The following is a 21,891-nucleotide window of genomic DNA, read 5'->3' as shown; positions in this document are numbered from 1 at the left end:
GTTTGCACCCAGGTAAGGAGACACGTCCATAAACAAATCACAGAAAGAAGATACGGGGAAGAAAAGCCAGGACGTTTTGTTTTCGGAAAACCAGTTTTGTTCACTCTCGGTTTGGGACTTGCCACGCCTTACTCCTTGGGTATTTTGGTCCGAAATTTTTACCAGACGTTCGTCATTGTGTCTGTCGAGTTTTGGCTGAGATTTGAGCCCCAGATTCGTCCCACAGGATTGGCAATAAATTTTTTATTCATCATTGTCAAGGCTGAAAGGAAGGTTCGTTTGTGTGCGAAACTGTTTGATTTTTTTCGTGGATGAATATTCATCCGTTTGACCTTAAATTTGTCGCGTTTTTTCCTAAATTCAGTAGAGACTCTTACATAGAATTTACACAAAAAATTATTTCAAGATAATTTTTTCTGATATTTTGTGAAAATCAAGGCTATCCTCTACCAAAATTTTTGAAATTTCGTCACAGTTTCTGCAATTTTATTCTGGATGCATACTGCATTAAAAAATTCCAAAAAAAATCACTAAAGTACATACATACGTTGTTTTCACCGAGCTATAAAGAGGCTGGTCTATAAACAAATTACAAAAAGAATATGATCCTTGCTTAGAAGATGGTTAACTGGGGAAGAAAAGTACAAAGGATATGATGGGTTATTATTTTGACATGTATAATTTGAACAATTGTTTTGCTTACAAGATGGTTAACTGGTAAAAAAAGTACAAAGGATGTGATTGGTTATTGATTTGACATGTATAATTTGAACAATTGCTTTTGTACTATTTTAACTCGGATTTCCTTTTACAAAAGACGTTGGCAGTTTTCGTATCATTGGGTAGGCCTTAGATTTTTTTTAATTTTGAGCACATCTTTTCTCTATAGTTTGCCTTGGTTAGTTCATACTCTAAAATTGTTGTTTTTTGTTCCTATACTTTTACTATATTTAGGTTTTAGTTCTTACAATTTTATTCTATTTGTTTGGATCCTTATAATATAGACATTGGTTCTAATGAATTGTCTTTAAAGTGCTAATGGTTTTTGCATTTTCAAAAGTTTAGGATATTTAGGGATGAGTGAAAGACTATGAAGGACGAAATGTTCTATGTTGTTTTTCCTTGATTAAAAGTGAAATGCAAAGATAGGGAATAAACTAACTAAGTAGGACAAACAACGAAACAGAAAGCATGTGAAGATGACAATACGACAGAAGCATGACATAATTAGTTCTAGAAGCATCCAGAATTGGCCAAATTAATATAACAAAACTTGTGGTGCTTCTTCTGCTTTGAAGTGGGACAACTCATGGTAGTTTGATATCCCACACGAGTCGGAGGCGCGAAGATGTCATGCAACTCATGATTATGAGGAGGTATTTACCTTCACACGATACCTTTCATATCTGTATGTATTTACTATCTTTTCTACTTCTATAAATAAGAAGTATGTGTGTGTGTATACCTACCTTAAGTTTTAAAGTAGTGATGATGACAATATTTTTTTAATATTATTCTTCTAAGAAAACTATACAAGATATTAAGCATAACATTCCTATAGTAATATATAAGAGAAGGATATTTTTTATACAGTATTATCTTTATTCTTGCAATAGGGAAAAGTGAATGCATTAAATATGGTAAGAGTTAGAATAATGAAAGAATTAAACATACAATAATATTAATAATTGATTTAGAAGATGAGTAAATGACAAGGCATGGGGAGTTTGAAGAGATGTGAACCACAGAAAATAGAAGAGAGAAAGAAGGCCACAAGGGAAGGGAGAGATAAGTATTTATTAATTTAATAATTGTGAGAAGGAGAAAGGAATTGTAGCCTGAAATGAGAATGAGGGTTTTGCAGTTGTGTTCTTCCATGGCTTTGGCGTGTACATGCAGAGCTCCTCTGCAGGTAGAATTGGGGAAGTTCTGGATTTTGAGAAACAGGAGAAGCTGCAGTAATTTGCAGGTGCAGAGTTCTCGCGGACCCCCGAGAGCCCCCCCTGGAGTTGACACCAGAATCCACTGGGACAACGAGGATGAAGGGTGGATTGGAGGCGGAGACAGAGATAAAAAGACCAAATCCAGCAACATGTTCGCTGATGATGACTTCTCAGATTTGCTCCTCACCTCTTCTTTAAGCTCTCATTACGAGTGAGTCACTCCCTTCTACTCTGCTACTTTTTCTTATCATCCTTCTCATGCGTCATCATTCACCAGATTCTTAGGAGTATCACCCGATGCGGATTTAGAAGAAATCAAAGTTGCTTATAGGAAACTATCGAAGGAGTATCATCCCGACACAACTTCCCTCCCTCTGAAAAGTGCGTCGGAAAAATTCATGAAACTGAGAGAGATTTACAACGTTCTGAGCGATGAAGAGAGTCGAAAATTTTATGATTGGAGCCTTGCTCAAGAGGCTGCAAGCCGGCACGCAGAGAAGATGAAAATGAAATTAGAGGATCCTCGAATGCAACAACTCAGGAACTGGGAACCTGTTCCTGACATGGTCGATCGCCTCGGTGGAAGGAATATGAAGCTTAGCAATCAGGCAGTCTCTGCCATCACTCTTGATGTTTTTATCATTATTTTTTCCATTTTCTGTATCATTTACGTAGTCTTCTTTAGAGAACCATATTACTACTAGATATACATCTTACACAACACAATCAAATATATTACACCATTTCTTTTCTGCTCCAACTTCTCTTATTCTATTCACTCACCTATCAAACTGCAAACATAGGTCACTCATTATAATATAATTAGGTGTTCATTCTTCTCCCTCTTCATTTTATATTTGTTTTGAGTAGCAACATTTACAGGCTTGAAATCTAACCAGTAGAGAATGTTTTACGTATAAATGTTTTTATGTGTAATATAGACTTTAAAGATTATGAGCGTCCAAAGCTTGCGGGTAAGAATAAATTAATTATTTTGTATTACTGGATTATTAATTTATTATGTAATTATTCTCTTTATGATCTTGGTATCTTATGTTAACAGTATTCATTGTTTGAGAGTCAAGTTCTTAACGAACTAATTATATTTTATCCTGTCATTGATCTTGTATTAATTTCATGCTAATACTTTTAGGTGCAACAAACTAATTTCGCTTTTTTTTCTTATTTTGACGTTCTAAAAACAGTTTTACAAAAATTCATCACAAAAAAGCTTAATTTGTGTATTAACCTTAAATATTTTAAAATATGGAAGGATAGTAAACATGTAAATTCCTAGTAGTAGAGTAATGCAAAGTTTTAAATCAGAATAAATTTGACAAATAAAAAAAGATTGACTGAATTTGTTTAATTCCCATTGCCACATTAAAAACTTACACCATTCTCCAATCATATATAAAGTTTTACCACGATGATATACTAAATGCGTATATTATCAAGGTATAATTTTTTTTAAAAGAAAACCAAACTTTCCCTACAATTCCATTCTCATGTATCAATTCCAAAATATTTGATTGGATCACAAGTTCACAGTAATTATGCCACAAGTCATTTGCATTACAATAGTATATACACATTTGTTAATCCATCCAAACGTGCTAAAATCTTTGTCAACAAAAATTTCAACTTGAAATCGTTGTTTGGATCATTTTTCCCATTTTCATTGTTTTAATAATAACGAGTTTACAAACATCCTCTCTCCTCCCCCTTCTTGCCAAAGAAATGAATAAGCATGCATCAAATAAATATGGGAAATTTGATCACTTTGCATTGTTACAAATCCCGAGGTAATATGAACAGTGGCAGATCGATAGACATATGAACAATAGCATAAGATCAATAGATATAATATCCACCTAGCACTAGCCTCTTCTACTACTGCTAAGTAATCTCTGAAGTTGGAAAGCTTCTCCCTGCTCTCCATTCAGTGCTCGTCTCTCTAAGCAGCAAGCAGTGAGCTGTCTAAGTAACCTCTCCAGATAGGACTGCAAGCAATGTTTTGATTCTTTCATATTGGGATTTGTGGACAAAATCATGGCATTTACCGTGTCAGCTACAACTTCTCGCTGCGAGTCTTTTAGAAGATAGCCTACGGAAGATTCTAGAGGCCGTTCATATGCCAGCAAAGCAACACAGTCCTACGGAATCAACAATTCAAAGGCAACAGGAAACAGATGATATATACACAAAAAATTAAGATTCCTCAGTAGGGCTTAAAGCCAATAACAAAGGAGAGAAGAGAAGAGATGATTTAGGATTTAAGGTTTAGGAATTGTTTCGACTAATCTAGTACAATATAATTATTATATGCTGAGAGCACTAATAAGCAAAAAACGTAAAGACATTTGAAATCGACAACAGATATTTGTGAAGCAGAGTAACAATTCCATTATCAGTAAGAAAAATCACCTGAACTAAATCCTTAAAGACAGGCAAGTCATAAAAACTCGACAATTCTATTCTTCCATATCTGACTGCCTCCTCAAGAGCTCCAACCTAAATAATGCATAGAGCCATCAAATACATAATAATAAATTACTCAGCTTCTGTGGCCTATAGGGATTTTGAATCAAAGCTAGAACATCAAAAAGATAAATTAGACATTTTTCAGCAGCAAAAGACAGATAAAAATATCAATTGAGCTTAACTAATTAACAAAATGTGAGGCATGTAACAGGGACTAGCATCTTATGGAATGTGGAAGTTTCACATTAAATAGTATGTATGGAATGTTTGGTTCTCCTTCCTTAATAGTTACTTTTTAAGGATGGGTTCCTCGAGACTTGGGGGTGCTTATAAAAAATTAAAATAACAACCTAAATCCACATTTACGAATATGTACTAATGAAATACAGGAATAAAGTAGGTCAGACTTCCGATAATCACAAAAATAAACATTGAAAGGAATATACCCGAACTAATTCGATAAAATGTTGACAATGAAGCAGAAAGCATGTAGCTGACGTGTTGTCCTGCAGTAACCAGAATTGATTGTCATGATTCCAGAAGTAAATATGAAGAAAGAAGATTCTTACATAAGAGAAATATTAAAATTCCATACATAATTTTATCTGTTATTTGGAACCTTTAAAATAGGGGAAAATTAAATTAGAGTTATGTCTCGAAGATCAAAAAAGTATTTCAAAGAGAAAATCTTAGTCAACTTAGCAATGTACTGTCACCTTGAATAGGTGCAAAAGAAACAATGACAAGGGGCTAGAATTATTGCCAACAGCCAAACTCCTCATAACCACAAATTCTTGGGTAAATACGTTTTCAAATGTGATAAACTCAGAAAGAGTGAACCAAGAGAAATATATCATACCATAACCTCTGTTATGTATGACTCAAACAACAAAACAGAACATGGCAGTTAACAATTTAAGTAAAACTCAGTAATCAAAATTACTTAAAAGAATAAGTTTAAAGCAATTTCCATTATATATAGATTAAAGATGATAAATATGCCATAGCAAACATGATTTAATTTTTTATCAGTTTAATTGAAGTTAGGTTTGCACTATATTATACACAACTGTGACTGAGACAAGTACGTCTGAGAGAACCCACCTCAACAATTTGGGGATACCATTCACGCAATTTACCAAATGCAACATCAAGGTTCCCTTTCCTGATTAGCTTCATTGAAAAGAAAAGATGTAAGCCAATTATGATTCTAAATCAGCAAAACAATAACAAAACAAAGGACAGTAAAACTACCAAATATTTATCACCACAAACTAAATGTTGACTAGAAAAACTCAACAGGAAAAGAAACTCGCCGGACAAACATTTGCGTTGTATAGTAGTTTCTGAAAAACATCAGCTATAAACAGCAAATGCCGGGGAACATTGGTGGTAAACAGTAATGTTGGTCAGAAATGTCTCTCCTGAATGTCATTGGCAGTGAAGAACAATGACAGGTGGTGAACTATGATGGCAGTGGCAAACAGTGTATTCAGTGTGAATAGTGACAGTAGAGCAAAAACTAGAAACCAGAAATCGTACATAGTTTCTAAAATATTGACTCCTATGAGCATTGGGCTCACAGTTTTAGTTACCTTCGCATTATGTTCTTGATTACTGACAAAAACAAGCGACGGAAATATGGTACCACTCTAGCATCATGTTGAGGACAGAGAAATTGAGAGGGAATATAATGAATTCTTTGTTTCTGGTACACACATGAGTACTCTTATTTATAATGAAAATACAATAATAAGGAACAAAATCAATATCTAATAAAGGGAAATATTTGCAAGATATTTCCCAATCAAACCATATCATATCATATATCCCTAATGAATGTAATCAAATCATATCTCTAAAATAATTAACTCATGTGTAACAATATATCTGCCAGACAAAAACTCTTCACATTGACAGAACATTCATATATAAAACGGAGTGAAGCAAAGAAACAAAGAGTGAAGGTTGTGGGAAAGGAAAAAATTATCTAATGTATAAATAAATTTAGAAGTGATATGAAACAGCTGTGTGCAAGGGGCAAAACAGCACTTTACGTGAGACACAAAGATGGGTGCAGATTTAACAGCATTTTATGTCAGTCAAAAAGTAAAACATATTCACCAAAAAGGAGAGAAAAAAGACGTGGTCATAAAAAAGTGGGTCATCTTAAGCTAAAACCATTTTTTTAATATAAAAAAGTTTCAGAAAATCCCTCCAATACTACCTAGCAGACCTATTTTAGAAGCCTTTTTAAAATTCAGAACATGCTATATCGCCACTATGTTCACAACACTGTAATGCTCAGCTATGGATATGTACATAGCAGCCAAGGGCAACTGTGAGCCACTTAAGCACTATCCCAGCACTAGAGCATGCTATTTGTAAATTTTGTATCCCTAGGCCTTTCTCTTAAAATTGATAAACAGACACCAAAGAAATATCAACAACGAAAATATATTTTGTAGTGTAGTGGATAGAAGGCACACTAACATACATATAAACATTTTAGGTTTGATTTCTTTTTTAGTTTATATGTTTCCACTAAAAGTTAAAAAAAATATATAGTTTTTTCGTCATTATGTTTTCTAATTTAAAAATGTTACCAAAAAACAATGGAAGTGGGGAAAATTACTTTCACTACTACAAAATCCACTGTCATCTTCCTAGTTTTCATTGAAAACAAAATGACTAACTGAACAAGAATAAATCTCATACATATCCCAACTTCAATAGAAGGATCATTTAGAGAGGCAACTAAGGTAACTGCCATGCATACCTCCAAAGTATTGAGGGTTTTACAAGTGAATGAAGTTGACAGAAAAAAATATGACAGTATTATATAAAAACAGAAAGGGGAAAAAAGTGCCCTTCTGGAACAGGTCATCATACTTGTCCAAGGGTTCATCATTTAAAACCTCATGCATTTATGCAGGTGCTTATAACAAGATAATGCAGTTTACATCCTTCCTTTCACAAAATTTTGAGGACAGGAAACAGAAACAAAACAAGGAAACACTTTTGTCATTATTAGAATCTATTTGTACAATGAATTGGAATTGCAGGTCAGAATTGTAATTCCATTTCCAAATTGGACAACATTGGAATTAAGAATTTTGATTTTTATGTTCCGGCAAATAAATATTTAAGATATAAATAACAATTCTAACTTGAATGAGAACTCTAATGGAGGACCGTGGTGCCATCACGGCAATGTGGCAGGTGCCAGTAACAATGATTATTGGCAACAACGATATCCAGAGTATGCCAACTGCAATAGCTTTCTTTAAGTATGCAAGCATGTGACATTGATAAGGAACAATAAAATATAAAATGCTGAATTTAACTTTCAGTTAAAAGGTTCTAAGAACTGAATTTATAATATAAACTAGTTATTTTTTAGTTCCAAGAAAAATATACCTGCCGAAGAGTCTTTCTATGATTTAACGCATATGTAATTTCCTGCTCATCAATTCCACTTTCTTGAGCTATGTATATAGGAGGAACAGTACTTTTACTAGCCACATCAAATGAATTCAATGTATCTTCATAGCCATAGTGCAGCAAGTAGGAGCGGACAATTCTGCAGACAAAAAAAGATATCAAATTTGAGAAATATCGATCACATTTATTTTTTTCTTATTAACATTGGCTCCCATGAAAGAAATGGATGTCTCAGACACCTAGGGTTAAATAGATTAATCTCAACCTTCCTAAACCAGAAAAGCTGCAACTAGTGAAGACCTGTACTTCCTGTAAATTAGTAAACCACAAAAAGGTTTTGTTGTATGTATTGAGCTTAATAAGAGTATCAATCATGTTATATTGTAAACTAATTTACAAATAGTGGACCCTCTATTCTTGCAATTACATTTATCTGTTAAATTTCTCCCAAACAATACAACGGGTATGTTTGAATGGGCTTCTCCATAAGCTCTTCTACAAGAGAAAAATGAGAAGAAGAAGAAGAAGAAAATTAAACAACTTCTCCACAAGCTAAAATTTCATAAGTCAAAAGTAAAAACTTTGGAGAAATTATGAGAGTTTCTGCAAGTTAGTTTAGGCACAAGCCACTTTTAGCTTATGAAGAACCTAGTTTCAATTTTTCTCTCCTAGAGGAGCTTATTATGGAGAAACTCGTCCAAACAAACACAAGATCAGGTCAATCAGAAACAGAAGGCAAAACTGCGGTTCATTCATATATGGTATTCTGCTACCCTACTATATTTTGTTTTCCTCCCTACTAATTCTGGTGCTAGTGGATCTTCTATTATGTTTGTTAGATAAATCACTCTCAATACAATAAAAGTTTGGATAAATTGAAAACAATAGATAAACCAAGTTCACGTATAATAGCAGCTCAATCTATGGTATTATGGTACCCCACTGTTTTCTTCTCACCCCTTCTCAGCTAAAACTAATGATACTGTTTGCCACTAAAGTGCAAAAATTCATCCTATATATAAGCCAGTGGAGACAACAGAGGCGTTGGGTCAGTTCAAGTAGAGTAACCACCAATGAAGTAGTGGGAAACGTGAGTTGCAAATGGTGGCAAAAACAGACCATTTTTTACAGGCTTTTGCTGGAAAAGCCAAAATCTGATCAAGATCATTTTTAACATAAATGTACTCAAACTTGTTAATTTGTCCTTAGTCCTGTAATCTTACCCGGTTACAGACTAGTAACTACAAATACAGACCCAAAAAAATCCTACTTACTAAGGGCATTTATAACTCCTAGTAAGCTTGCACTACTCAGGATTGAAAATAAAGAACATGATCAACTTCAAAACAAGTAATGGAAAGCATAGTCTAACACTGAAGTTATTCAAAGACAATTTCCTCTCACCCGTAACTGACATTTGGTGGCACAGAAATTTCCTCTATTTTCAGTTGCTGCTTCATTCTTTCTTGTGCTTCAAATTCCTAATCCAATAAAATAAATATTTAAGAAAAAAGAATGATAAATAAGTAAATAGCATGTGTAAACTCAGTTAACTTTTAAACAAAAAGGTCACGCGAAATTAATAATTGTAAATGTAGTAAAAATCACATTGAAATAATTTAATCTACCCTTTCATCAAAGTACCATCTTAGATGCATAGCATTTATGATAAGGTTGTCGAAAGATCACGTTTTCTTCGCAAAGTGCTTATTAGATAACCCTAAGGATCAAACTTCTCAAGCATGAGACTAAATATTTGCGATTAATCCAATTGCGAGCAACACAATTGACCTAATAAATATTATTAGGATAGACTTTGATATTATCTTAGAAAGTAGATTGAGATCTAACTCAACCCTACAAAATCGGTTTGTAAGGTAAGGTTTCCACCTTGTTATATGCAATAATTTGATCATATCTTTAGTGAATGTGAAATCTTCAACAATTACAAATATAATTACAACAAATATGTAGAGTTTTCACATTATGAAACGTTATAAACAAGTTTGTATAATACAAATATAAGAACATTGGAATTTTTTAAGAAAATAAATTTATATTTTAAACCATTTTAAATTCATGCTTGCTAGCATACTATGCTTTATGGGGAACAATATCACAGAATAAAAAATTTTAGAACATCTAAGTTTCCCAAATACTAAATAGGTCTCATCCATATAATTTAGCTTTTTTTAAAGTATAGACATCACCAAATATATCAAAACCATGGGATGCAAGGAAGATTGAAAAACATCAAAACCTTAGCCACCAAGTTCTTGCCATGAACACTCTAAGTTATCTTTACGCCCTCCATCTGAACTTATTACTAACATGGCTGTCCAAATAATGTTTCAATTTATAGAATTATATTATTTTTAAGTGTTCAGGAGATCATATAGAGAACTCTAATGATAAACTTACTACACTTATTCTGTGTTAAGTATGTTTAGAGAAAAAGTATGACGTGTTGATAAAAAACTGTTCAGCCCAAAAAGCCTTCTTTGCCAAAACTAGGTTAACTAGCAGTATCAGCTTTCCCATCCTCTCCATTCACTATCAATTCCTTGCATTTTCCCTCACTCTGAGCCTCCTGCTACTCCTCATACTGAACACATGCTGAAAAATATTCACATCTGTCACTACATTTGCCTAAATAACTTTCAGGTCAGATGACCAAACAATTTCTCAGGAACGTGTCTTATCCTGCTCTGCTAGCTGTGTGTCTTAACATTCTCAATTTTTAAAAATCCGCAGAAGAAAAGAAATTGACGAAGGGTTAAATAAAAAAACGAAAACTAAAGCCAAACTATATTGTAACACCTAGCTAGCATCCAATCTGAGGGCAGAAAAAATGAAAAAAGAAAAATAAATATTGCTCAGAACAAGTAGCAAGTAATGCACTGAACAATGAATTCAAACCAGACAAGAACAAACATATAATTTGTCATGATGAAAGGCAACTATTGGATTTAGTAACTGAATTGGAAGTAGATTCAAAGGTTTGACTTGTTGAAAACATACAAATTTAAAAGATGTTAACGTCATTGAATTAGCAAGTAGGGTAACATGCTGAAGTCTAAGGTGAGAAATGTACATAAGAGTAAGGAAAATATAAATACGGCTCTTACTTTTAAGTCAAAAGTAAATGGTTTCTGCCCAAAGTTGACATGCACCCTGTTAGAGATAAATGAAACACACCCCTGAAAAATTAAATACCTCTAGTAACGATGAAAAGAAGGTGCTGTTTGAAAGTAAAGAGTTAGTAGACAACGTTGGCATACTCAAATAAACGAAAATAGGTAAAGAAAGCAGTGGCAGTACAAGTGACATACTCTTCATTTTGGCTATGAACTGCAATAGTAGGAAAAAGGGGACCTTTCATGTCTTTGGAAACAGAGCCGACAACTTGGCCATTTTTACTGGCACGGAAAGAAAAAGGGAAAAAGTGATATGTTAATAATAGTTTTGCTTTGAAAGAAGAAAGTAGAGGAAGAGTAGTGGAGTAAGTGGTGTACGTGAAAAAGAATTCCTGCGCAGCGTAGTTAATTCCGGCACCAACTACATCACCAGATGTATAGGTTGGGCCAAACGCTTCCCCCTTGCCATGTCCACGGTAAAGAAGACCATCGTCACCATGATATCCACAGCTATTGGCCTCCCACCTATAAGAAATCAATGGGGTTGGGGTTAGGGTTAGCGGTTAGAAAAAAAATGAAGCACTTGATCAGTGAGTGAGTGAGTGAGCGAGTGAGTGGTGAGTGAGTGAGCGAGTGGTGAGTGAGTGACTGAGCGAGCGAGTGGGTGAGTGACCCTGGCTGCCTTCGCATCTTGAATGTCTCGGAGGTGAAGCCAATGGCAATTTGACCCTTGACGCCGGCATCCTTGACATGAATCTCAAAATAGTAGATGAGGCGTTTGGTAGGAGCAGGCTTGTTGGCCTGAATTACACCGACATCGTGGCCGTGAAGGTTGACGTTGGTGTACTTCACCGACAGCTTGTCCGTGGAGACCACAACGAAGCCACCGGAGCTGTTAATCGTGTTGAGCTCCCTCGGCGGCTCCTCCTCTTCCTCCTCTTCCTCTTTGACCTTCTCCTTCTCCCTCTCTTTCATCTCCCTACCCTTGCACGCTTCTAAGAAGTACAGTCCCAGATCTTGATCTTCAACATTTCGCCTCCTGCTGTTTCCGTTACTCTCACTCATCGCTCTGTCAAAATTGAATTCACGATCACGATCACGATCACCTTCACAAACCCTACCACCTTCTATTCTATTCTATTCTTCTTTCAATTTCCTTTCCTACTCCGCCACAATATTCTTCCTTTCTTTCCTTCAATCCCACACCACCATAACATAATCACTCCTGTTTAACATTAATAACTTATATTCACAATTCATTTTATCATTTTTTATTTTTTAATATATATATTTTTCCTTAAATATATTTTTTTTTGTCACTTTAAAAAATTAAAGTTTGTTCAGTTTGTTCTATTTAAAATTATTACTTTTCTTGTTTGAACAGGTGTCATGCAAGGTTATAAAATCTCAGGATTCTGAATATGAATAAATAAATCTCAAATAAATTAATTTTTTAATCAATCGTATTTTTAAGAATGCTTGCTACAATAAAATAAAATTAAATATTGCAAGTATTTTTCACCTAAATTTTTTTATTAAAATAAAAAAATGTTTAATCCAAATAAACCTTGAATGTCAAAGGATTAAACATCCCACCATTCCTTTGAGATTCACATATCCTTCGCAAATTCGGCTGCAAATTCGGCAGATATAGATTTTGGTAGTTCAGTTACGGTGGAACACAACAATCAAATACAAACATTTATTTTAAAAATTATATATTTTAAAAATTTAATTTAAATTTAGCCATCCATAATTTAAAAATATATTTAGAATTTCATAATTCAGAATATATTTAAAAATCATGTAACTTAAAGATATATTTTAAATACTTTTTGATTGTTTCACAATCCAAAAATATAAAGCATGAACTATTTCGATTGTATGGTGTATATAAATTTTTTCCTATTTTATTTTTATACTAATATTTTATTATTTTATTTTGATTATTTTGTATAATTTTTTAAATTTAAAATTAGAAAAGTTAGTAATAAATTTGAAAAAAATTGTTACGATTTGTAACCAATATTTAAATAGATACAATTAATTACTGATTTTACTTTTATTAAAACTAACAGAAATATAATTTATAAATTATTTAAGTGCTGATATATTGTGAAAACATACTCAATATATAGAAATGTCAAGCAATATGATAAATTTACAAATAATAAATTTATTTTTAAGTTTATAAATTCCATACAATTTAATACAATTGACAAATGTCATGCAATATAATTTTTATCTATTTTATTTAATTACATTAAAAAATATATTAAACAAATTTAAATTTATAATACAATAAACATAATTATATTAAAATAATTACGTCATATGTTTTATTCCTTTGAGATTGATAAATAATTAATCTTGATTTGTTGTTACTAATATAAAACTAAAAAAAAAAAATAACGAATTTTGAAAAGGAAAAAAATTATGTTTTTTTCAATCAATTTTGGTGACTTTTTTTTTAACTAATAGATTGTCATTTCTTTGGTAACTGATACGGTTTTAAAGAAAAGAAATCAATCTCGAGAACAAATAAAATAAAATTAAAAAGTTTCTTATTTAATAAAAAAAAATATCAGCTTAAAACAGAAAAATAATCAATATCTCCACTCTCCTGCCAATTAGGTGACAACACAATAAAATTCACCATTTTTCGATAAAATAAATTTTAAACTTAAAAAACTATTTTATTAACTTATGAAATTATAAAATATCGAAATAACTAAAATAAATTATTAAAAAAATTATACCAATCTCTCAACTCTCATTTAAGTTAAGTATATAGATAATATATATAAATTATTTAACTTTTCTTGTTTCTCTACATTTAGTAGTTCACCCAAACAGTTTTTTATATTTTTCTTCCACTTTCTTTCATTATGTCTTTTTTTTTACTTTTTATGTATTTATCGTTGTAATTCAATTTTTATATTTCTTATCAAAATCAAATAAATCATAATACTTAACAATCTATTTGTAGAAATAATCTTGATAAGAATAGACAAATAAAAAATTAAATAAAATTTTTAGATTTTTTAAATTAAAGAAATTATGAATGATAATCGCTAATACGCAGAAAAACATGCCAAATATCAATCTTTATTTGATTTTCCCTTTAAAAAATAATTTAATATTTTTTTCTTTAAAATACATATATATATATATATAATTTGATATTTAAAAAATACGAATACACATTTATATTTCATTTAAATCAATATAAATACACATAATGATAGATATAATAATAATAAAAATAAAATATGCAAGACGCTATTTCAGCTAGTTTATTTTAAAACAGTTTATTTTCTTTTCTTTTCTTTTTTTTTCTCCAATATCTAAATCTAAAATAGTACTAGGTCTAACAAAATGGTTAACTAAGACAATGTGGAACGTTGTATAACGGTGTTTAGTTCAACATTATATGTATTTATGAGTATTTTTTATGCTGATATTTATGCGAACATTATCACCACTTTAACCCTTAGTATCTTTTAATGTTAACACGATATCTGAAAGAAACAAAACTTGGGATTTGGTGGCGCGCGTCTACCCACTATCTTCTACACCAAAAACTATTCAATCAACACACCCATGTTGAACCAAACCAAAAACTAGGCAATCTTTTGCCTGTCCATGTAATGCCTCCTCACTCCCTTTTTTGTTTGTGGTACAATCGGTTGGCTGCAATATTATTCAATGAACTTTAACTAGTTCAATGTCATAAACCAACCATGAATTTGGTGGTATTTTGGCAGAGTGTCCTTCACTCTCAGACCTGATACATGCAGATGTTAGAGGTTAAAATAGGAAATTATAGAAAAGAAAATGGTGTTAAATACACACAAGAATTCAATCACGTACGTCAGTGATGGTGGGATAACGAGTCTCCTCTTTTCTCCAACATGCATGCCTGGGAACCATAAATACGCAGGTATATTTAAATGAGAATAGCCACTAACAATCTTCAAAACACATCCACTACTATTATTGGATTAATTTTATATGGAACCCACGACAACGCGGGCAACCACTCTCATTTTCAACCAATTAATACAGAATTAAGGGGCCTGTTAAAAAAATCACAGGCATTGCTCTAATTCAATAAAACTATAAATAAATGCAAAAACTGGAAATACTGAAGAACAAGGATACAATATCAAAATGACTACCTTCAAGGCCAACATCCCAACCCTCGATAACCTCGCCTTTACCTGAAAAAGGTTAATACTTAATACAAGCATAAATAGTTATTCAGGTAACAAGGTTCAGGTGAATGGTGTTACCAAGGCGAAATTTGAAAGGAGCTTGGCCGGCATTTGACTCAAAGACAGTTCCATTTTCCTTCAACTTGCCAGTGTAATAAATGCTAATCTGTAACCACAAAGTAGTTATTACGTTGGAATCTGCGATGATATGACCTCATGCAAACTTCCCAGACCCCTCATCACTAGCCAAATCCTAGGGGTTTTGCTATTCTTTTGGTTTGATTTAATGGAACTATTATCTAACGTGTTTTAAACCATTTAAATAAACTACCTTTTTTCCTGAAGCAGCGATTTTGCCATCTTTTATCCCCTTCTCTTGTTCCTGAATAACTAGTCCATTTGTCAAAGTTCTAACATGGGAAGGTTTTGCATCTACCCCCTTATTTCTATCCTCCTCCATCATCTCAGTCTCACCACTTCGCTCAACATATACAGCAATATTAGAATTTACAACTTCCCCGTTGCCCTGACTTTTGCTCATTTTCTTCCTTTTCTTAACTTTTCTATTCTCAGATTGATTTCCATCAGGTAAGTCAAAAGCACCATTGTCTACCATCCTGCGCCATAAAAATTAAGAATGTAAGGCTTATAGTATATCTCAGACTAATAGTTGACAATAAACAAAAGAGAGCTCAACATAGATAACTTAAATAGCGAAAATGACAAAGAGATATTACCATTCAGCTAAATGGAAAAATTCATATTGATACTGACCGACAAAAGAACTAGAAAAATTGTCTTAAATGTATTTCAAACCACGACATAATGTGAAGTTGAGTTAAACTTAAAGTCTATTTATTTTCTAAAAAATATTTATAAAAAAAGTTAAAAAGAAGAACAAACAGTAATTACTATCATAATATTAGAGGCTTGTCATGAAATCATATGACAAGGATGAGAAGAAGTGCCTTGCTAGTAGTAGTATTGTTATATATGTAAGAATAATAATTAAAATGAAATTTCATTTTAATTATTATTCTTACATATATAACAATACTACTACTAGCAAGGCACTTCTTCTCATCCTTGTCAATTTTCTTTCTTTATAATTTATACCAAGCAGAAAAAGGACTTATTGCTTGCTTCTTAACCAGCCTGTTTTTAATTTTATATAAGAATTTTATTCTAGTTTGCACTTACTTGAAGGGATAATGACACTTTAAGCATAAAAGCTTGAACCAATTCTAGTCGGTATCCAATGATTTATCTACCGAACAGCTAATCTTGGAAATGTTTAAACTTCTTAGTAACAATTGTTAGTGTACAGCTGACTAGCTGTTTGCCTTTTTTGTCAATGTACATCTGTCTAGTAGTTTGTTTGTATGTTAGTGTACAGCTGTCCAGCTACTTGCTTGTATGTTAATGTAGTCTAACTCAGAATTGTTAGTGTATAATTGCCCATTGTAATATTCATATTGGCCTAAGCAGTAGCACATAGGTGTTAGGCACTGAATAGTGCAAATACTATTAATGTAATATTCATTTCATTGTGTTGTTCAACAATTAACAAAAATTTTCTCATTCAGTTTCTCTACGAAAACTTGTTCATCTTTTACTAGTTTTTCAAGCTTCTATTGCCAAAATTAATTGTCACCAGTTAAAAAGTTTAGCACAAAGCATGGATTAGTAACAAGATATACACTATTATCTCAGATAGAGAACATAAACAAAACAGATCCATACTTCTCATTAGTTAGCTTCTGATGCTGTTGTTTTTCTTCAGAAAAATTATAAATCACATTTTGTGACCCTGCTGCATCTCTGTTGGTCATGTCCTCCTGGATGGCATTTTCATTATATCCATTGTCACTTTTGTTTACCTGTTCTTTCTTTTTCCCCTTTTTCCTGTTCTTTTTAGGATCCGTCTCAGCAGAAGGCAATGCAACATTGCCTGAAATTTTAACATCCCTGCCAATTTTCTAAAGCATATCAGATATCAAAATTTCATTTCTCTTTTCTGACAGGATGACATAAAATTACAGGGAAAATGGCAGTGGAGAAAATACAGAGTGAAATTATGAAGGCTAGACATTCACAACATGCCATCTTCATCGAGGTAACTACATAAATTCGTTTGTAAGGAGAGATTTCTTGTCAGGTTTTACTTTTACTTCTTTTAGCAGTGAAGGGATTTCATTGAGTATTTAATTGTGAAATGACACACAGACTATTTTTGAAAGTCATTAGCAGATGTACTTTCTATATCTGCTATCTAAAGTGATAGGAAAGAACACCTTAGTTGATTTCTACTTGCCAAAATATGGTACAAGAGCACATGTTTATGAACCACTAAATGCATATTAAACCAAGTTAAATTCAATGGGAACCATAATTTCAGATGCTATCCTGTATCAGTATGAAGATATTTAAGACCAACTAAGAATAGTTTTGTTATGTTCGGAAAGATTACGTGTACAATTAAGGGACTTAGCTGTGAGTCTAAAATTTGACAACTCTAGAAGGGTAGTAAGAATGGAATTGTGCAAAGTAATGAAGATGAGGGTGGGCATGGATAGTTAATTACGAGGTCAGGGGTACCTTCTTACCTGGTAAAAGAAATATATTGAAGTGGTAATCAGATGAACATAGCTGATAAAATATAAGGTTTGGACTATAAATTTGAACCTGATTTAAAAACTGACCTTTTTAGCCCAAAGAGACAAAGACCATGTCATAATCAGGCTTGGGCAGGGTTAGCTCGGTTGGTTTTGAGCAACCCACTTCTAGTTTTGTAGAAAATGAAACTACAAACTTTTCATATTAACAATAATTGCACTAAATATCTTCTAAATATAATAATAAATTAACATAGTTATCTGTATTTTATTTATCTGCAACCCACATAAGACCAAGCTTGGGCATTGGTTTAGAACACTAAATTGAATGAACCATTTTAGCCCAAACCAATGTAGTCTATAACCTGCAAATGGACAAGGTAACCCATTTTTCCACCTCTTTCTCATGGCTAGAATTTTTTTTCTGGCCTTTTTCTTCCTTGCTGGTTGGAAGCAGACCAAAGGGTTTGCATCCTCTAAAGAGTCTGTGCTATGGGGATTATAGGGAGAAACTCTTCGGTTCTTTTAATTCAATTGATACTACAGTCACCATCATACTCTACTACACATTTAGTCTCCTAAGAAATTTACTGTGAAATATGTATGGCCTGTATTCTCTAAATAACTTTCATCAGGAAGGCCAACCTCATTGTTCTGCTAACATGCACTATCTAAGGTATCTCGGTTGCAGAAAATACTGGTTTGAGTTGCTGTCATATGTCCAGGTCATAAAGAGTAATTTATCAAATTCTCCATTAACATATATAAATCATGTTGCCGGTTTATGCTATTCAGCAAAAAAAGTATTACTCAGATATATAAACAGAAGTTTGTTAAGAAAAACCTACTCATTAACTGTGTGTTGTTCATTTCTTAGAGGCAGATTAACAAGACTGTTATGATAGCCATCAGTAGCAATTGAATCCATCCCCTCATTAGATCTTTCTTTCCTTTTCTTCTTTGGCTTTTCACCCAGCCCATGATCAACCTGAGAGGAAGACAGTATTTTATCTGTGGTCTCGGTTTCCCTGTTCATAACAAGGACAAAAAAAGATAAACAACCAAACCAGAAACCTTTGCAAATAACACAACAAAAGGAATTACAGTAACTAATCCATTCCTAAACCAAGAACACTTATTTAATATAACAATGAGTTTAATTTTTATGCACTATCAGTGTCAATATTTACACACATTCAATAAAAGAAAAATATCATAGATATGACTATTAAAAGTAGTTATTATAGAAGACGATAAACATAATATGCAAGTAATGTGTGATTAGATGACATGAAACTATATAAAAGTTTTACACTATCATTGCAGTCTAAGTAAAGTCCAACACAAACATATATAAATGGTTGATCTAGTACGTATGAAAGGCTTACATTTCAAGAATGTGAACATTCAAAATTTTGGCCATACAAGCATATATAGATGGTTAATATTAGAAATTGGTTGTAAACATATGATTCCTTATGAAAATCATGTGTATTTGTCTTTAAATATTGATCATTCAAATATTAACTAATGGTCTATATATTACCATTCTCATACATACATATATATATATATATATATAGAATATAGCATATTCAATATTAGTCTATCAGTTTATTCTGCAAAATGAAAAATATTACACATTCTTATAATACTCAATCATGAATGAAATGCAGGCGCAGTTTTAAAATCAAGAATTCAAAATACATAATCACTCACTTATCATCAGCATGCTGCTGTTGTTTACCTCCTGCCACAATATCCTGGGTCATCTCTTCCTTTTTTAGCTCATCTATAACATTATCTAGTTTGATAGAATGGCCATTACAGGAGCTCTTTGTCTCTTTTTCCTTTCTCTTCTTTTTCTTTTTTGAATTTTTAATATCCCCAACATCCAGAGATGTGCAAGGATCTACCAAGTGCTTTGATGGCACAGCTTCCCTGTTTCAGCAGAAACATAATTTATGAACAGAGGAGGAAAGAAAAAAATACACATCCCATAACACCTGAGGCTGAGGAAAGCAAGCCTATATTTGAACATTAATTGAGAATTAAGAGGAGTCACCTATGTGTCTGACTATCTAAAAGGACATGCCCAGCCTCTAGATTTGTTTCAAAAGTACTATTTCCACCATCTTCTCCATTCTTGTTGCTGGCAGCACCTGCTCCTATGACAACACTAACATCCATTTCCTCGTCCACGACCCTTCCGGAGGCTTTATTCTTGTAAAGAGATGAAATAGGTAGGCTATCTTCATTGTCAGTTTCCTGGATTTGGGCATGCATTCTGTCATTGCCAATTATCTTTTCTCCACAACAGCCATCATCATCCGACTCAACTTGGTACCTCTTCCTAAGCCGTCGAAGACTGCCTTTCCTAATTTTTGGTCTGGTGTCATGAGAAGCTTCCTCTGCAAAGAGTACAATCAAAACAAACAAAAAATAAACATGGTTGAGGTTTTGAATTGGGGCAACTGAAGATAAAATTGCTCGTTTTGTGGAAGGATTGACATTATTATTTGAACTTGCCTTCTTTGGAAATAGGAGATGGTGAGAAAGCCTCTGGAACAATGTCATCATCAATAAAACTATCCTCATAATCCTCTTCGTCACTGTAATCAGATCTCTCTGTTTCTGTATCAGCAATATCCTCCCCATATGATTCACTTTGCATTGTAGTAAAGGAACATAAGAGAAAGAAAGCCATTGAAAAAAGTTCAACGGGAACAAGAAAAAAAGATTTATAATTATATTCTCTCTTTTGATAGGCAGATTATGTTATTGTCTAGACTAATCTAATCTAATCTAATACAATGCAAAAGGACACAGAAACACAGTGGAAAATGGAGTATCCAGATAAAGGATGCAATAAAAGTAAAGAATAAGTTTATGTGAAGGATTGAAGGAATAATTTGAATGAATGCAAAATAACGATGGGACATAAGGAGGAGGAAGAAGGATACGAGTCATCAGCAAGATTGGCGTTGCGGGCAGTGGCAAGATAGTAGCCGCAGAGATGAATGCTCCGAGGGCCAATTACAGAGAGAAGAACTTGATCAACTTCTTCGAGCTCTAAGTTTAATTGCAATGACTCTGAGTTTCCAGGGTAGAGAGAGCAAAGGTATACAGGACTCCTGTTTCCGACATTGCACTGCAGTGTGCTTTTTGTTGTGGCAGTGCCCAACCCCAGAGTGGCCTAAGTTAACATTAAAATCATCAGATTATAGCAATCAAATATGTTGGTTTCTGTAAGATTAATTAACAGCAACACTACCATTACCATTGAAATATGGAGGCGTCCTTTGGAGTCCTCATATTTATGAGTAAAAGGCTTTCCTGGTTTCACTTCCACTCCTGCAGTTCACTCAATGTTAGGTTTCAGACCTAAGAATATTGCACAAACAACCAGCCAAGGGAAGCTTACCCCAGAAAGCCATGTTTCCGACAACCCCCTCTTCCTCCGCGCCTCCTAAACCCTAAACCCGCTCACAAGGCGTGTCTTTTAGATTTTTGGATAAAAGAATGAATCTTTGTCTTAAAATTTATAATAACAGTAATAATTAATATAATACGTGAGTGATTATTTATGTGCGAATGAAATTAAGTAATATCAATAACAAGTAATTATAACGTCTTTCATAGAGAAGGAAAGTTGAGTGAGCATTTTCTTGCTTACTTATTTAAATGCTACTCATATTCTTTGTTTTCAAGAACTAATGCTGCTTGTCATTGTTACTTTTATAATTAATTAGAATGTAAAATGTGAAATAAAATAGAGGACACAAGTTCATTTTTGTTTTTATAAATTTGAATACTTTTAATTATATTTTTATTAAAATTATTTAATGAAATATTTAGGTATCCTATTCTCTTTCTTTTTTTCTGTAACAGATATAGTAATTATTTCCATCTTTATTTCACTAATCAATATATTTCTTTCTTCTCAATTTTTTTCCGGGAAATTTACTTTTAAGAAAGAAATGAGTTGACCAACATATTAGAAGATATTGAGAATAAAAAAATTGATTAATAAATTAAAAATAAAAAGATT

At 32.7% G+C, this 21,891-nt stretch overlaps 3 protein-coding genes across 3 annotated transcripts; 1 reads left to right on the top strand and 2 right to left on the bottom strand.

The window, feature by feature from the left end:
• The first annotated feature begins 1,742 nt into the window (after positions 1-1,742).
• On the top strand, positions 1,743-2,703 carry LOC137826912 (NAD(P)H-quinone oxidoreductase subunit T, chloroplastic). The gene is made up of 2 exons (XM_068633070.1): positions 1,743-2,154; positions 2,221-2,703. The coding sequence occupies exons 1-2, from the start codon at positions 1,844-1,846 to the stop codon at positions 2,645-2,647; spliced, it is 738 nt and encodes a 245-aa protein (XP_068489171.1). The 5' UTR covers positions 1,743-1,843; the 3' UTR covers positions 2,648-2,703.
• A 981-nt stretch (positions 2,704-3,684) lies between these two features.
• On the bottom strand, positions 3,685-12,266 carry LOC137826901 (ran-binding protein M homolog). Its single transcript, XM_068633062.1, has 10 exons — positions 11,682-12,266; positions 11,387-11,533; positions 11,204-11,290; positions 11,000-11,045; positions 9,276-9,352; positions 7,848-8,010; positions 5,532-5,600; positions 4,874-4,933; positions 4,371-4,457; positions 3,685-4,099 (listed from the first exon to the last, which is right to left on the bottom strand). Exons 1-10 carry the CDS (start codon positions 12,071-12,073, stop codon positions 3,824-3,826), a joined length of 1,404 nt encoding a protein of 467 aa, XP_068489163.1. The 5' UTR covers positions 12,074-12,266; the 3' UTR covers positions 3,685-3,823.
• Positions 12,267-14,412: 2,146 nt separating this feature from the next.
• On the bottom strand, positions 14,413-21,403 carry LOC137826893 (peptidyl-prolyl cis-trans isomerase FKBP43-like). Its single transcript, XM_068633052.1, has 13 exons — positions 21,265-21,403; positions 21,121-21,194; positions 20,804-21,036; positions 20,370-20,506; positions 19,906-20,251; positions 19,560-19,781; positions 18,689-18,868; positions 16,969-17,193; positions 15,557-15,842; positions 15,304-15,391; positions 15,190-15,231; positions 14,882-14,930; positions 14,413-14,795 (listed from the first exon to the last, which is right to left on the bottom strand). The coding sequence occupies exons 1-13, from the start codon at positions 21,275-21,277 to the stop codon at positions 14,714-14,716; spliced, it is 1,977 nt and encodes a 658-aa protein (XP_068489153.1). The 5' UTR covers positions 21,278-21,403; the 3' UTR covers positions 14,413-14,713.
• Positions 21,404-21,891: the final 488 nt, after the last annotated feature.

Source organism: Phaseolus vulgaris, chromosome 11 (genome assembly GCF_000499845.2).
Source record: "Phaseolus vulgaris cultivar G19833 chromosome 11, P. vulgaris v2.0, whole genome shotgun sequence".
Taxonomy (NCBI): Eukaryota; Viridiplantae; Streptophyta; class Magnoliopsida; order Fabales; family Fabaceae; genus Phaseolus; species Phaseolus vulgaris.
Note: the sequence above shows the minus strand (reverse complement) of the source record. Positions and strands in the feature narration are given on the sequence as shown.

What these genes read in the sequence shown, in the direction of transcription:
- LOC137826912 (XM_068633070.1), top strand. Translation starts at nt 1,844, where the DNA reads ATGAGAATGAGGGTTTTGCAGTTGTGTTCTTCCATGGCTTTGGCGTGT. An exon ending in TCTTTAAGCTCTCATTACGA is followed by an intron (nt 2,155 to 2,220) that starts GTGAGTCACTCC and finishes ATCATTCACCAG; the next exon opens with ATTCTTAGGAGTATCACCCG.
- LOC137826901 (XM_068633062.1), bottom strand. Translation starts at nt 12,073, where the DNA reads ATGAGTGAGAGTAACGGAAACAGCAGGAGGCGAAATGTTGAAGATCAA. An exon ending in GCGCAGGAATTCTTTTTCAC is followed by an intron (nt 11,291 to 11,386) that starts GTACACCACTTA and finishes TTTCCGTGCCAG; the next exon opens with TAAAAATGGCCAAGTTGTCG. An exon ending in CCACCAAATGTCAGTTACGG is followed by an intron (nt 8,011 to 9,275) that starts GTGAGAGGAAAT and finishes TTTTGTCTGCAG; the next exon opens with AATTGTCCGCTCCTACTTGC.
- LOC137826893 (XM_068633052.1), bottom strand. An exon ending in ATCTCCTATTTCCAAAGAAG is followed by an intron (nt 20,252 to 20,369) that starts GCAAGTTCAAAT and finishes TACTCTTTGCAG; the next exon opens with AGGAAGCTTCTCATGACACC. An exon ending in TTAGATAGTCAGACACATAG is followed by an intron (nt 19,782 to 19,905) that starts GTGACTCCTCTT and finishes CTGCTGAAACAG; the next exon opens with GGAAGCTGTGCCATCAAAGC.